The sequence below is a fragment of the Mycena indigotica genome (genome assembly GCF_014461135.1).
Source record: "Mycena indigotica strain 171206Taipei chromosome Unknown Mind.scaff0007, whole genome shotgun sequence".
In the NCBI taxonomy this organism is placed as follows: Eukaryota; Fungi; Basidiomycota; class Agaricomycetes; order Agaricales; family Mycenaceae; genus Mycena; species Mycena indigotica.
Window position 1 is genome coordinate 3,635,941 of NW_023503006.1, and position 15,188 is coordinate 3,651,128.

A 15,188-nucleotide genomic window follows, 5' to 3' on the forward strand; every position below is an offset into this window, starting at 1 on the left:
TATTTTGAACAATTGCTTACTGGAATAATGTGATTGCAGTCAGCACAATAAATGTGATCCTCGTCGGTGCCGCTCATGTTCTTCCAGTTCCGCGGCATCTTTTCCCCATTCTATGCTGTTGCGGGCGGAGGCCGGAATAGTTCATATAAAAGGACTGTGCTCCAATCCACGACATTCTCTCTTTGCGTCTCGGATGGACACTCCCACCCTCAACCCACTACTCCGATACTTCAACGCGCCACGAGAGACATCCACTTGCCCCGTAATCTGGGACCTCCGCAAGGCCCCAAAGACGGCACATCACGTGCACACTATCGGCGAACATTGCCGACCTCTCTCGGACTCCGAGCTTTCGCAGCACGCAACCCACCCACCGGTGGCAACCCTGCGCGTCAGATGCGGGGTATACCCCTCCGAGACCTGGGTGTCCGAGGCGCGCAATCGTCAAGGCGTAACTGTCAAGAACGTCCTCGACGCGATCTACAGAACGCTGAACATCCAGCTCACGCATGCCGAATGGGAAAGTCTCTGTCCCAAACAACAGAACCGCGTCAATCTCGTGTTTGACGCCAGATGGCGGGCCGGCCGCGATCCCAAAGCGGAGCGCGCGGTAGGCATTCTCAGGCGAGACTGCCTCCTCCAGCATGTTCTGTTCGCTGGTCTATCGGAAACCGACGAGGAGAATGATTACATGATGACGGTTGGACGCACGAAATGATCAGACCTTGAAATCGGGCGGTGTTCGTTCTTGCCGGCACAGGTTAGCCTCGCAGGAGTATCATTCAATCAGTGCTTGAGACTCGAGCTGCGAGCGCAACTGGCGCTATCGCTTGTCCAAAGGGACAAAAACAAGCACAACGGAATCACATCCCTCCCAGTTTGCCAACAGTTTGCAGACTAAATCGGACAACTTGAAACTTGTCTGGTCACCGATATTGCTGTGAGTTATTGATTCTTAATAAAGTACCGTTTCACTGATATCTCTAGGCTCTTCCTGCAATGCTTCCATGGCAGAGATGTGGGGGGGCTATTTGCGCTGCCTTCATGACTCGGGGGCTTTTGTGGACCGCTCCTCATCATACGCTTGACAGAGAATTGTTGTTTGTTGAAGAGCTCGATGTATTATGTTTTACATATCATCAATTTGCAGGCATCTTGTTTCGTTTCTTAAGTAAGCACATCATCGTCCCTTTCCCCAACAACTACCCTTTCGAATTCTTTGTGTCCACCAGAAGCCACATCGACCACAAGCATACTGTAACGAAAGGAAAATGGAGCCAATCGATGTTCCTCCTTTCCTTACGACTCACTTCCCCCTCTCTCCATCCCGATGTCTCGTCTTTCCATCTGGTTAATCTTCGCGACGGCTTGCATACTTTTCACCTTCTACTTCATCGCGCGCACCCACATCGACCCCCCCTCCCTTCCCCGCATAACATTTGAATCGCACGCCCAGTCAAATTGGACCGCAGTCTTCTCGTCGCCCAGCCGGCTCAACCTGACCTTGGAGGGAAATGAGCGACGGTACCAAGAGGTCGTGAGGGAGCGCAAGGCCGAGATCCAGCGGTTCGGATCGGACAAAGTCGCGTACGTGCCATTGTCAGTTATGACTTGAAACTACTTACAACCCACAAACAGCTTCCCCGCGCCGTTCACCGAGTTCTACACGCTCTGGGACTTTTTTGTGCCCGCATTCTCCTGTCCGTGCCCCGTTTACCGCGTCGGCACGCTGGGCGACGGGGGCAAATGGACCTGCTGCGTCGAGCGTGCGCTGAAAACCAACCGGCAGTCTGGCGGGTGTGTCGTGTACTCTCTGGGTGTCGAGCGCCAATCGAGCTTCGAGCAAGAAATCCTGCATGCAGACAAACACTGCCAAGTTTTCGGCTTCGATTTTTCGGTCGCGGAGTTCGGGCCGGAGCTCCTCGCTGACGCCGCGGTCAACCATCGCGCGCATTTCTTTCCGTACAAGATTGGCGGCGGGGCGGACAACCACTCTGCGACGCCGCCAGAATATTCGTTGCGGGGGATTATGGATGAGCTTGGCCACGACTTTGTCGATATACTCAAGGTGGACATCGAGGGCTCCGAATGGCATGCCCTGCTCTCGCTTGTGAGCGCGTTTGAGGGAAAGCCACTCCCGTTTGGGCAGCTGCTGATCGAGATTCATGTTGGCTATATCGCTGGTACGCATGCGGTCGTACTACTGGAGTGCAACTAATCACATTAGAACGTAACTCCTTGGGAAGCATCGACGAATGGTGGTCAATCCTTGAAGATGCCGGCCTGCGGCCCTTTTGGACAGAAGTCAATCTGCTCGACGTCAACTTTCTAAGGAGAGGACCGTTAGTTGCTGAGGTGGGCACCCAATTAATTCTCGTTTTGCTTGTCTGCAAACTGAGCCGTGTCAGTGGTCATTCTTGAACATCCGCGGAAACCACGCGTTGGTAGATGATACCTTGCCAGATTATCCCTGATGTTTTGTTGTGTGCGAAACGGTTTTCTTGCACTGAAGGTTGGGGTGGACTCGATGTGAACTGGAAAAGTTGTCCATCGCAAGTGGATGGCTAGACTGCGGCGTTGTCATGTTATTTAGCTATGACTGAGCTATTGCCCGTTTTAAATTTCATTTTTTGGTTTCACTAGGGGTATGGATGCACAGCTGACGTATTCATTCTCTGGCCCATGGATTCCCATGACGCACAACTGGATTTCCGGAGCGAGCCACGACCCGAAATCCACATCGACATACTGCTCCTTTGAATTGGTGTCATTCCCAGAGGCCATCTCAAAGATTTCGCGATAGGAGAACGTGCGCGGCATGCGCCGCGGTTTTCTGTGGCTCGCGTTGACGATGGTGCAATGAAGCTGCACATTTCAGGTCAATAAATGTCAGATGGCAAAACAACAACACGAACCACTGCAGGCCGTTCGGGGTCCGAGATGAATCCCTCTTCGCGGAACCGTCTGTTAACCAGCTCTGTCAACCTTTATGAGTGTCCAACTTGAACCCTGCCTATGTTCTGTGGTGCTCACCCAGAACACGACGGAGCTTCATCGTGTCCTCGCTTTTTTCGTCCTTCGGGCCCAGATATAGCACGCCCGCTTGCCCTTTCTGCATTTTTAACACGCCCATCTTGTTTAATGGGACGCGCAATGGCCCCTCGGTCAGCTCCGCAACGGCTGGCTCCAGCGAGCGCAGAAGGGCGATGGCTTCATCGAGCGTATGGGTGGGTGGCGCTGGTGTCGTTATAGATGGTGGGCTGGTTCCAACAGCGGCTGAAGGCGAGAGCGCCATGACGCCGAGCGTAAAATGCAGCCGGCGAGGGTCAACCAGGATGCTCTTGTCGATCCCTTCTATCGCAGTTGCGTCCGGAGAGAGTACCCTTTCGTGCAACGCTTTTATTCGCGCGCGGAGCTCCGGATGGTGGCCCTAAGGTCGTCTATATCCTAATATGAATAGCAGAGAAAACTTGCGATTGGCAGAGACAAGACTTTTCGCATCGAAGGTCAGTCAGCCATAGTCTCGTCAGGAAGAGCTGGCTCACAGTGTGTGGGCCTTACATTCGTTGGCTTTCCTTGACCAGCCCGCGAGCGCCTGGGCTGTGGGTTCCGATTACTTGCGCTCTTCACGGTGTTCAACTTGAAGTCACTGGTGGAATCAAGTACTGGATGACCAGATGCAGTGGAAGGATTCTGAAGCATTCTGAGAAGTGAAGTTGAGCTGCTCGGAGTCACAATACATGAGTATGGGTATCCAACTCACATCGACGGCGACGAGGTCAAAAGGAATCGAAGTGCACGCATGTCGGAGTCACCGGCGCGATCAGGTGACCTGCCAACTTCGCGTTGACTGCTTTTCCCAAGCCTCAAGGGTTTGCATTGGCACGCGAAAGGGCACTTCATTGTATTGAAAGTACACAGACAGCATTTACTTGTTCTTACTACCACTCCGAAGAACTCGACCCATGTCCTTCGAAGGCTCATCCCGTGATCGCAAATTGTGCGAATGCGTTAGACCAGCGCTTGCGCTGCCCAGGCTTGTGAGCCTGTCGGCCGCAGAACCCGCCGTTCTACGATCCGCCGCTGCTCCAGCACCGCCTGATTTAACGGTTTCTTTGAAGAACTTGAGTGCGCGATCGTTGGCTGGCCAGATTTTGTCTGGTTGGAAGTATTCATCAAAAATATCTTCGATCAACGGATGAGACAGAAACGTGCGCTCTGCGGTCAAAGGGGGGGCGACTGATCTCGCTTTGCGTCCCGTATGAGGCACTGGCTTGGGCAGCAATATGGGGTTTTGCTTGATGATTTCCTCTCGCAGAGCTTCGCACAAATCGTACAAGGCGTTGCCGCTCTTCAACGGCAAATTATTAGGAACCTCATTCTCTGTGCCAGTTCCGTCGAGTGGAACAGTCTCATATAGGAGGGATCGCTTGCGGAGGCCATCCCCTGAGCCAAAAAAGTAGCTTGAGGGACCGCCATGCGCCTTGTATGTGTCAGGTGGGCAGTGCTCGGTATACCGGAACAGCATCCACATCTGTACCCAAAAGAGGGATTCAAGGTCATGATAGTGCTTGTGACCGAATCCGGGATTTCCAGCGTTACGCAAAATATCGAGTGCCATGAAAGGGAGGGTACCCTGAATGAAAAGATCAGTAAAGACAACAACTTGAACATTGAATCTTGTACCGTGAACCGCTTAAGACTCTCCTTCAGTGCCGTCTTGTTAATCGGCATCCGGTCCGGGAACTTGGCTTCAAACAGAGCGATGCCTTCATTGACAAACTCCGCGTAGTCCCAGTCAACCAAAAAGGCCCGTGGAAGTGGATCGTCCATAGTCGTCTCGTCGAATAGAATGTTGCCTTCACTAATGTCGCGATGTAAAACACCGGCATTATACGCAACCTGGTGGTCTGTAGAACACTTAATGGCGCGAAACAAAACTAGGCGGGGAATACGCACGCATACCGGCTGTCTGAATGGCCGTGCATAGCGCCTTTGTGGACGGAAACTTATTGAGCGGACGACCAACAGGGGTAAGGAGGGCCCGAGTGTGGTAGCGCTCGTAAAGACTGATATCCAAAGCCTCTTCTTCTTCGCCACGACTTTGAAGGGGCTGAGTGCAAGTTTTGTGAAGTTCGGGTTTCCAGACCCACGGAGGCTGGGGGCCCTTGAAGCTTTGGGACAAATTGAGCATCCCATGACACTTAGCCATCCCTGCAGCCTTCATTTTCTTCGTTCTGTCGTCGTCCTCCTCGAATTTTTCCTCCTCATTCAACTGTCGAATATAGTCTTCAATGAGGTCATAAAAATCAATCTCGTCGCGACGGCAGCCCTGCTTCCACGCGTCTTTTAACGCATAAATCGTAAGTTCTGGAAGGTCCTCGAGAATAGCAACTCGATAAACGTGGGTGGCACGGCTGAAGAGACCGTCTGAGACAGAAAGCGGTGGACCGATTTGAAGACAGGTGACCAACTCGGTTGGCGCGTCAGGATCGTTGGGTTTTCGGCGAGCGGCAATGTATTTACGACAATACTTCTCGAAGGTGGGTTCATCAAGGAGGTCCTTGTAGAATGTATGGCCCTGGAGCGCCTTCCACAGTTCTCCTAGATCTCTCTTCGTTGCAGGCCGGGCAGTGTCATCATCGCCGTCAATGCGATTGGAGAGGGGGCCGGATAAGCCACTGTTTGGTCGGAAGAGACGAAGGAGAAGCTCGATGAATGGACGAGGATTTGCAACCCAGTCAAACTTCTCTGATGCCTTGAAGCCACCGTGGTCGAAACGGAAAATGCGCGCAAACTTGTGCTGGAAGACACTCGCGACGAAAACATGAGTGCTGCCGGAAGTCATAAGCAAGCTTCGTGCACTCTTGGCCAACTGTGTAGCGGCATCCATGGATTGGCCATCGGTCTTCAGTTGCCCGTTTTCGTCGATAAAGTCAAGTTGGAGTTTGAACTCGACGATGGCCTTAATCAAGTTCCAGACCCATTCTTCCGGCTCGAGAGAACAATTCGGGTCCATAATGCCTACGTCTGGGCGACTGCCATGTTCGCCGGGCAAATGGGGACGAATGAATCGATTATGGAGGTCGAAGAATTTTGGCCGTTTACTAGGAGGAAAGTTCTGGACAAATGCTTCGAAGAGTTTTATCTGACGAATGTAAGTCAATGAGCAACAGATGAAGAGTGAGCGACAGACCAAGGACGGCAGCATATCGTTTTCATCTCTACGACCACCACGATTGCGCTTAAGACTCGGTATGCTCCTCAGCTTCTCCTTCGTAGTGGCAATTACTTCCGTTGATTGGTCGAATATTCTGCTGATCTGGGTTGGAAGAGTAGCTGTCGCCGAGTAGCCCATGCATTCCTCAAAGAAGTCGGCGATGGGCAAAACTCCTCCGTAGCCTGCTATGAGCATGTCGGTCCAGTCACGAATAGAGTCAGGGTCGTCCTTCGTTGCCTGAGAGCGAACAGCCGTTTGCTGGGAAGGAACTTTGTCCCGTTGTTGAGCGGGCGAGTAGCTTGCAGCTTGGGCGTAGTTGGTGACTGGTTCAGGGGTTGCCGCGCGATTGTTGCCACCTGAACCCGACCCAGTAGTCGGTCGTCCACCGGCTGGTGGCGAATGGGCACTGCTGGCCTGACTAGCTTGGTTGGGGTTGGTCCCTGAGCGGGACATGATGGTTAGAGAAAGAGATGGAGGAAACAAAGCGTCCTCACCAAATAAGGTCTATATAGCTCGTCAATGCGTAGTCCAAGTTGGGCCAGTTCCAACCAAGCACAAGAAGCAAGTGTGACAATCAACAATGACTAATGTGACCCGACGCGTTCGACCCAAACTGACATACAAATTGACAATAGCGATTTCAGAAGCCTCGCTGAGATAAGTACAGTGATTAAAATTACAGAGAAATGAAGGGCTTCGACAGATCCCTCATCCCTAATTTAAGTAGATGCAATGGATATTTCTAACAAATCGTCATAAAATGCGTTAAGGATTTGATTGCGGCATTCAACCAGAACGAGCCCCATCCTCTCCATGAACATCATCACCAAACATTACAGCCCGTGGTGTGTTCGTCCCGCTCCCACTCCCTGGTCGCTGAGAATCATGCTCTGCGAATCTTACTGATCTGGCAGGCGACACATCCCTCGAGCCTCTCCTGCTTGTCGCTACATCTGCCCTTAGACTGTCCAGTCGAGACTGCCTTCCAATTCGGCGGGCAGCAGATGGGTATGCATAATCAGTTGCGCTAACTGACGGATGTGGAGAGAGCGGAGGACGAGCAGGAATCGAGACAGAAGGGGAGTCATCGCCAGGAAGGTCGACCGGGGGAGGGCTTGTAACAACGGCTGGCAAGCTTGCGGTGGGTGGAGCCCGATCACGAACGGCTAGAGATTTCAAACCGGTAGAGGCTCGTCGTTTGGCTCCTGACTTGGTCTTGGGTGACTTCGAGCGCGGCCGGCGACTAGAACCAGCAAGGGGAGTAGGATGTGTTGCTTTGTTGCTATCTTCAGAAGCCCAGCCGTCGTCATCATCATCCTCAACTTGGTCCTTATGGTGGTAGAACCCAGGCAGCGGCGATTTCGAAATTCGCTCCTCTATACTCTTCCCCAATGCCTCCAAATCCATCTCCACTGTCTTCGGTGCGCCTTTGAGCCTATCCATCATTTTGTGAACAACAGCTTCAGAGCCACGATATGCAGATGATATATCTTCTCCGTCAACGTTCCGGATAACTTCCACTTCAACCTGTCTCCTGTGTTACAGAGGCAAAACGAAATCAGAGGACATACCTCTTCCCCAGGTCCCGCACGCCGTTCAATAATCCTATGATGCCCTTCCTGCCACTCTGACACCAACTCCTCTCCGTCAGGTGGTACATCGCCTTCCGGAGTCAAACCAGCCTCGACTTGACGCTGTTTTTGGTCCTTGTCCGAGCTCACGACAGTTGGACTCTCGCTATGCTGCTTCCTGTCGATTTCGATTTCCTCTTGCAAGCGACCATTAACAGTGTCTTTCTCTGGTCCACTAAAGCCCGTGCCTTCCTCGAGGTCTGCAATTCGATTTGGGTCCCGATTTGGGTCACGATTCACAACGATTCCACCTTCGGCCTTCCGAACCTGGTCCAACCAATCTGGTTGTTGAGCATGAGCTGTACCCGTATGTCTAGACCACGTCCGAGACACGGAATGCACTCTTCTGCCAAGAGAGAATCCAGGAATAGACAGTCCATGCACGGCAATACTGCACAACACCATAAAGGCACAAATAGGCTGTATAGTCTTGATCAGCAGTGCAACCTGCTCGTTTTCTTCGGCCATTGGGCTCTCTTGTAGCACTTCTGTGGCCAAAGTCGAGATAAAAACAGCGCCAACACCGATGGGTCCGAAATGACCGCTGAAAATAGCTTCGCGGAAAGTTTTGATGTCAGGAATCCAACGGTAAAACGCGATCATTGCAGGAAGACGACGGAAGAGAAGTACAAGAATGGCGATAACGATAAGCCGCCAGACCTGCAAGGTCGTCCCCTCGGGGTCGCTAAACGAGCCGAAAGGCATCCAAGCGCCAATGTAAACGAAGGCAGCTACGTTGAAGAGCAGATCGATGACGGATGAGAATACTGATTCTTCGGTTTGTCTGTTGAAAAAACCGTCCCAGGCAAAGGCCGCGCCACATGCAAACGCGCTTAGAAGGTCGTCTGATCCCAAAAGAGTGGTCAATCCAATAGTGAGCAGTGCCAAAGAAACATATTGGGCAACGTAGGAGTGTCTGTCGATGAGAGTGTGGCGCTCCGAGAACTTCATGAGATAGCGGAAGGCGAACCCAATCAGAGAGCCGATGACCACCCCGAGAATAATTTGGTCTAGATATAGTCAGCACAGGCAGAGTCCAATGAGACGGGGCATACAAAGCCACAGCTTCAAAAACCAATCCTTCATCGCATCATTCGTTGAATGATCCAAAATGAGGTAAATAGCGAGATATAGGAATGGAAAGGCTGCGCCGTCATTGCAGCCACTCTCTGCCGCAAGGAGATGACGAATATGAGCTGGAACATGCTTATCTGCATATTTTCCGCCCACGACAGCAGCTGCAAGAATAGGATCGGTCGGAGTTAAGCATGCTGCAACAACGAGGGACGAAAGGAAGTTGAGGCCAGGTATCAAGGCGAAAATGAAGCCCGCAGAGACTAACCAACCCTATGAATGAATGAGCACACGAACGGTAAGCCAAGGAAAGATGGAGCAGACCCAAATCATGATGGGGCCTAATAGAAAGAACAGACTCTGCCAATGGCGGCGCATGTAGGCTTTGGGGAGTTCGACGCCGATAGCGAATACTCCTATTGCAAGGACGACGCGAGAAAATTCTAGTGTTATTGTATTGACGGTCTCGACTATAGCGCGTCAGGTAATCACAGTAAAGACTGAGGAAACACACCATTATCGCCAGCCCATCCTCGCGGATTGAATATATTCGCGCCGTATGGTCCAATTACTACGCCGAATAGAAAGGACCAGCAAGCTTCACCGATGTAAAGGCGTTCGCGGAGTAAAAGGGAGAACATCCCAAACTATTTTGTGCATAAGAACCAGTCACAAGCAAAAGCGACACATACCAAGACCACGAAGCCCCCCAGGGCTGCATAGGCGACATGGGGCACGGTTACGTCGATCTAAGAGTTGGTGGGCGTCGATGGAGGAAGAAGGAAGACTACTCACGGGATGAAAGACCATTCTTGCCGGTTGCCCGAATGGCGAAAATCGCGCAAGTTGATTGGCTACCTTGAATTCACCAACTTCTCCCCAAACGACGTCGCCGCAGAAGGAAAAGGCGGAGGGAGGGATAGTGGCGGTTCTGAACAGAGAGGCGTTGGGATTTGACTGGATTCGATCGCGTGCTACAGCTCCGTTCTGCCGTTGACCTCCGTGAAGCAATGAGGTCAGTGCTCCCACTCCAAAAATATTTAAACAAAGAACCCTTCGCTCTTCCAAGAGACTCTCAATGACCACTGCCAAGCTCTTTTAACCTGTTCATGACTTGTACCCTCAATCAAACGTGTTTCATCAACTTTATGGCGAACCAGCAACTCTCCACGTTCCGCCACATTAGCCTCCGTTGAGGACATCCATAAGGGGTCCAGTGGTAGTCAGTGGTGCAAGACTGACTGCTCCACGCCTTCTTCATACTCTCATGGAAAGCATCGCGGTCCGGCCATCTGCTTCGTGTTCCCAGCACACTCAGGCTCAGTCTACGTGATTCCCTACATGCCGAATTTCAAGTGGATACTAGAGCTTATTTATTAGCAGTCTGAAATTTAGCAAAATTTAGCGGAGTGGTCTCTATTCACCAAACCTCCACCCCCTGCTCAAGCCCATGCCCTCAAGCCTCTTGAGCATGCTCTGAAGGACTCAACTGCTCGAAAACTAGAGGTTGAGATTCGGAGTCGTTGTCCTGTGAGCAAGTAAACAACTATTGTGGCAGGCTCCACTTGAAAAAAATTAACAGAGATATGACACACAAATAGAAGAGAAAAAAAAACGCGTTTTCGCCGCTGCTAATGAGCTCTACTATCAAAGGAACACCCTCAATGCCCAACCTACTCCCTTTGAAGTTCAAAGTTCTCAAGCAGAACCCAGTTCGGTGTCTATACTGTGATCCACTCCTGATCACCCTGGGCCTGGAGTCGGGAACTCGACGGCTCATTTGTGCTGAAGACATACGACATGTACGATCCAGATTTGGTTTCCCAGGAGCTCTTCAAGCGCTAGATCGATTAACGACTGACATCGTCGTTATCGCCTCTGGACGCTAACAAAGTCGTGTGCCGCAATCCAGAACCTCAATAATACCTCATTACGCTGTGCTCTTTAATACATCGAAGCAATGTCATCACTTGATTCCTCAATTCTCAAAGCCCACTCCGAGTCTTGCTCCCGCACCCACTCTTTATTCGGCACCAGAACCACTTTATTCAGCGAGCAACTGACGCTCCCCCAGCTTGACACATAGCGCATACACTCTGTTTGGCTCGGAGGATGCACCCGCACCCTCCCCATCGCCAAGTCTCGGTGGAACGCACGCTGTGCCGCCATGTAAGTGCTATAGGAAGGATGCCGGCGTCTGAAAATCGAGTGCAGGACCAGCGAGTGCTCGGTGGGATGGAGGCGCAGCGTTTTGATGTTGGTAAGACAGGGAAGGAGATCGGTAATAGTCCGAAAAAGGAAGTCCTGCGTCCAAACTAAGCAGAATGAATTTTTTGGCAGCAAAACACACCGAAGAAGGGCCGCCGGCCTCATAGAGGATGCCGACCGTCTCGCAACTCGGGAGCATACTTGCAATCAGTGGCAGAAGTGACTCGTCCTAGTCATCGAGCACGAGCTGGAGGGTGCGTGTGGCAGTGAGCCGTTCTATCAACTGAGCTGCCTGTTTGACAGATATCGCATCAAGGAGGTGAACTTGGTCCAAGTGGACTCCGGAAGCCAGGATGCTCATCGCCATGTCCCATGATCCCGAAAACGATTGGAGAAGCGGAAGAATAGGCGGCGCCGCGACAGTTGGTATCCATATTTCGTCTGAAGTAACCCCCAGGATTTGCAAGCGAACTAGGTTGGGAAAATGAGGAAGAAACAGCGTCGCTTGGCTTTCGGCATATGCTGTTGTTTCGGTGGAGGAGATAACTGAGAACTCGCGTACTCTGTGCCAAAGTTGGGAAGATACCTGGCTGCTTGGGTTGCACAGAACGATGTCGATCAGAACAAGGGAAGTGATCGTCAAGTCTGGCTCGTACAGCAAGTCCTCCACGTCAGAATGAGGCACGCAAACTGTACAGGACTGGAGTCGAAGCCGGTCAAGACGACGAAGTTGGCGAAAAGTGTCGAAGAAATGCGTGAGAATGGATCCTCCGACGATGGTGAGACAACGCAGATTGGATAGTGTCCCTAAAGAACGAAGACGGACAGCCTCTTGCAGGTCCGGCAGTTGACCGAGTTTTGAGTCGCGCAACTCATAAATGCTGATTGTGTCCGCCGCTGCAACATAGATGAGCAGCAAAAGACGAAAAAACAAGCGAAACGCACCCGAAGGAACTGCTCCAAGTTTCATTGAAATAACTCGGGGTATGCACCTCTTCTCCGGGTTTTGCAACAGGGACACCAACCGACTGTGGGTCTTCTCTGCGGTGTCCCAGACAAGAACTCGCAAGGCGATTTCTAGCCCCAAGACACGGAAATGTCGCGACGCGGAGAGTATTGACTTGAGCGTGTATGTATCGTAGATGTAGTCGAGGATGTTGATCCATGTTTCGTTGGGCAAGGACATGCCTGTGGGCGTAGATGTGGAGGATGGTTTGCTCGCCATTTCGTGGAATTCAGGAGGGCTAGTGTAGACCATGTGAAAATGAGGTCCAGCGTCAATTGACAAGAGAGAAGCTGAGTAGCTCCTATCGCCTCGAGAGGGAAAAGACAGAGCCCAGAATGTTTCACCGACCCCGTCAGTTTTCAGACTTCCTAGTGGAGCGTTCACAGACAGGGTTTTAGGTAGCCGTGAATTCCCCAGAGTTTATGTGGCGGCGTCTGGAGTCTGGACGGCAGTCATGCTGTGGAACATGTCGTCGTCGATGAGAGTGAACCGTAAATTGTTGAGAATTGCAAGTATTCTGCAGCTTGGATGAAGCATGCTAAATTTATTCTCCAACGGGTTCGGGCTCTTCTTGCATGGCGTGGCGGAATCCTGGTGGAAGAGGACGAAATCACGTTGGAAGCCCGGATGACACTGATGCGATTAGTCATAACGGTTGCCTTTCACGTCCGGTCACTGCCGTGACCCCCAATTGTCTTTGCTCAGGTCCTGCTATTGTGGTCTCCATCGCAAAGATGCCATTTCGTGACTTTGTGCGCCCCGTTCTTTAACCGACACAATAAGCGCGGGAGCCTCGTTTCTCATGCCGCTACTTAAAAGCAAGGGTCAAGCACAACACGGCCTTCAACCCCACTTTCTGGTCGTCTACTTTCCAGGTCGTCTTGCCGTGCCCTTCTTTTCCCCTGCTCGTCCTCACGCCCCTCCACCATATCTACCTTTCTCACGACCGCTACCTCGAAGCTACTTGGAGCAATGGACGCCTTTGTAACCACCACCATCTCCATCTTCTCTTACCCGTCCAAACCGTCGACCCCCGAGCAGCCACGTGCATCCACACCTCCGTCTGGGCGCCCAGAGGGCCCGTCACTCGAGGAGGAGTTTCCAGAAATCGGAACGACAGACTTTGACCAGACTTTGGGATCCTCTGGGTCATGCATCGTTGTTTGAACGACTGCGAATACGGCTCTTTATCTCCACCCGTAAGCAACATAACCTCTAAGTTCACGCTTGGCAACCACGCTCATCCTTGCCAGTCGCACCTATCCCTCTCTAATCGCATACCACTATCACACGCTCCACGCATACCCACATTCACGACGCCACGGTCCACAAGCGAACGAAACCGCGATGAACCCACACACACACGTTGCAACCCTCCTTCATTGGCTGGCCTCCAATTAAATCCCCCCATTGGGCGATCGTCTCTCTTTTTACCTACCCTCAGCGCTTGGCGCTACTGTACGACATGTATTTCTACTAATCAATGTATCGGACTTGTATCTGCTCAATTCAGACATGCTAAGTCAGCAACGCGATCACGTTTTTACCTTATTTAGCCAGAAGCGTTGAGCATGACTCATCTTCGAAGTACTCGACACAAGCTCTCACATGAACTGAAACAGTTTTCTTCGCCACGAATCAACCATAATTATTGAATTAACGCGTAACCCCAAATGTGACTGCCCAAACCTGAGAGGTGGAGCCGTTGCAGTCCACCGTTGTGACCTATGTTAATTCAGTCAAGAGGGTAGCATTGTTGATAGAAACCGACCGTTGTTCCTGCTTTGGTCAGACACTATATTGCAGCCGAAATCAGGCAGTGTCACTGAACGGAAAGGATAGCTCATACCTTGCCCTGCGCGTCCCATTGGATGATGACCGTGTTTGACGACGGACCGTTGAGCATCCGCCACAACTGCCGATTCTTGGCCGGGCTGAGGCATGTCTGCGCCTGGACTTGCACGTTGTCGTCGATGTTGCCGCCGGGGACGGTCAGACAGAGGTTTGTGCTCGAGCTGGTGACCATGTTGACCGCGACTGAACCAAAGTCCCCGGACTGGGCGACAGATGTGGGGTAGATCGCGAAGAAGCCTTGGGTGGGCGGGTTCGGCCGGGTTGGGAGGGAGGTGAAGCACGGGGTGAGCGTGCTGGGGGCGTTGATGCTCGAGTTGACAAAGCCCATACAAGTGGATGCTGCGGCGAATCAGTGAAGACATAAACGTGGCTCGGAGAAACACTTGCGGCTCGAAGGCGGGTGAAGGTCAAACACGCTGAGGAATGATTTAGCAATGGAGCCAAATACCGGTCAACATACAAGACATCTGCCAGAGCAAATTTGAAAGCGACGCAGACGATGAAAAGTAGAGAGTTCATCGCGAAGATAAGGGATAATTTGCTGCTCAGAGAGCCCTTTTAAGAGTCGTCAAGATATATATCCTTTAGAAGCGTCTCAGCGCCCACCCAGCCTCAACTTGTCAAAGAGACTTTCCCTGACATCGCTTCAAAGCAGATTCTGTCGTGCATCTGCGCGCCCGCCCTAAGTTGACAGTCGGCGCATCGAGGGTTGCGGGAAAGGATGGCGAGTTCCTGAGTTGACAACACGAGGTCGGTATCGGGAGAGCAAGAGTCCCGTTGGTTGTCCTGGGAAAAGGTTGAGGAAAGGCTAGCCAAAACCTCTGAAATGTCAGTAATAATGTTTCAAGTCCCCAGGTTGGACTGTCGAAATGACTCGAATTCGCCAGACGCTTGGAAGTCCCGACTCCCCAGGTTGGATGGTCCACTCGGAAGTGATTCGACTCCGCCAGACCCTTGACCATTGTCCATGATGGCCTCACAATCCAGGACGGCGTTGGCCGCAACATTGACTGCATTCATTTCAGGTCCTCTCGAGCCCGCACCCCTTTTCTTCTCCACCCACTATATCCCGCGGCTCGCGACAGCCATCGCCGCCGGGCACTCGTTTGTCGTTGGACCTTCTCGAATCTCGAGGCACCGACACCATTGCTCTCGCCCATCTCCTCCAAGCTGGCGTCCCACCCCAACGCATCAC

General features: G+C 52.0%; 7 protein-coding genes across 7 annotated transcripts; 2 read left to right on the forward strand and 5 right to left on the reverse strand.

Moving 5' to 3' along the window:
* Positions 1 to 112: 112 nt before the first annotated feature.
* Positions 113 to 718, forward strand: MIND_00885600 (Ectomycorrhiza-regulated small secreted protein; the record flags this gene model as incomplete). Its single annotated transcript, XM_037365509.1, has 1 exon — positions 113 to 718. The coding sequence occupies one exon, from the start codon at positions 113 to 115 to the stop codon at positions 716 to 718; it is 606 nt and encodes a 201-aa protein (XP_037218751.1).
* A 612-nt stretch (positions 719 to 1,330) lies between these two features.
* Positions 1,331 to 2,474, forward strand: MIND_00885700 (Methyltranfer-dom domain-containing protein; the record flags this gene model as incomplete). The annotated part of the gene is made up of 4 exons (XM_037365510.1): positions 1,331 to 1,587; positions 1,639 to 2,183; positions 2,228 to 2,355; positions 2,409 to 2,474. 4 exons carry the CDS (start codon positions 1,331 to 1,333, stop codon positions 2,472 to 2,474), a joined length of 996 nt encoding a protein of 331 aa, XP_037218752.1.
* A 142-nt stretch (positions 2,475 to 2,616) lies between these two features.
* On the reverse strand, positions 2,617 to 3,807 carry MIND_00885800 (uncharacterized protein; the record flags this gene model as incomplete). Its single annotated transcript, XM_037365511.1, has 6 exons — positions 3,764 to 3,807; positions 3,546 to 3,703; positions 3,475 to 3,491; positions 3,034 to 3,430; positions 2,916 to 2,977; positions 2,617 to 2,865 (listed from the first exon to the last, which is right to left on the reverse strand). Exons 1-6 carry the CDS (start codon positions 3,802 to 3,804, stop codon positions 2,617 to 2,619), a joined length of 924 nt encoding a protein of 307 aa, XP_037218753.1. The 5' UTR covers positions 3,805 to 3,807.
* A 121-nt stretch (positions 3,808 to 3,928) lies between these two features.
* Positions 3,929 to 6,673, reverse strand: MIND_00885900 (Pkinase-fungal domain-containing protein; the record flags this gene model as incomplete). The annotated part of the gene is made up of 4 exons (XM_037365512.1): positions 3,929 to 4,636; positions 4,687 to 4,910; positions 4,960 to 6,148; positions 6,197 to 6,673. The coding sequence occupies 4 exons, from the start codon at positions 6,671 to 6,673 to the stop codon at positions 3,929 to 3,931; spliced, it is 2,598 nt and encodes an 865-aa protein (XP_037218754.1).
* Positions 6,674 to 7,006: 333 nt separating this feature from the next.
* On the reverse strand, positions 7,007 to 9,861 carry MIND_00886000 (Na-H-Exchanger domain-containing protein; the record flags this gene model as incomplete). Its single annotated transcript, XM_037365513.1, has 7 exons — positions 9,721 to 9,861; positions 9,618 to 9,674; positions 9,440 to 9,572; positions 9,250 to 9,395; positions 8,907 to 9,198; positions 7,792 to 8,861; positions 7,007 to 7,747 (listed from the first exon to the last, which is right to left on the reverse strand). Exons 1-7 carry the CDS (start codon positions 9,733 to 9,735, stop codon positions 7,007 to 7,009), a joined length of 2,454 nt encoding a protein of 817 aa, XP_037218755.1. The 5' UTR covers positions 9,736 to 9,861.
* A 1,501-nt stretch (positions 9,862 to 11,362) lies between these two features.
* On the reverse strand, positions 11,363 to 12,391 carry MIND_00886100 (uncharacterized protein; the record flags this gene model as incomplete). Its single annotated transcript, XM_037365514.1, has 2 exons — positions 11,363 to 12,030; positions 12,079 to 12,391. 2 exons carry the CDS (start codon positions 12,389 to 12,391, stop codon positions 11,363 to 11,365), a joined length of 981 nt encoding a protein of 326 aa, XP_037218756.1.
* Positions 12,392 to 13,795: 1,404 nt separating this feature from the next.
* On the reverse strand, positions 13,796 to 14,512 carry MIND_00886200 (uncharacterized protein; the record flags this gene model as incomplete). The annotated part of the gene is made up of 5 exons (XM_037365515.1): positions 13,796 to 13,864; positions 13,911 to 13,934; positions 13,989 to 14,332; positions 14,381 to 14,409; positions 14,454 to 14,512. The coding sequence occupies 5 exons, from the start codon at positions 14,510 to 14,512 to the stop codon at positions 13,796 to 13,798; spliced, it is 525 nt and encodes a 174-aa protein (XP_037218757.1).
* Positions 14,513 to 15,188: the final 676 nt, after the last annotated feature.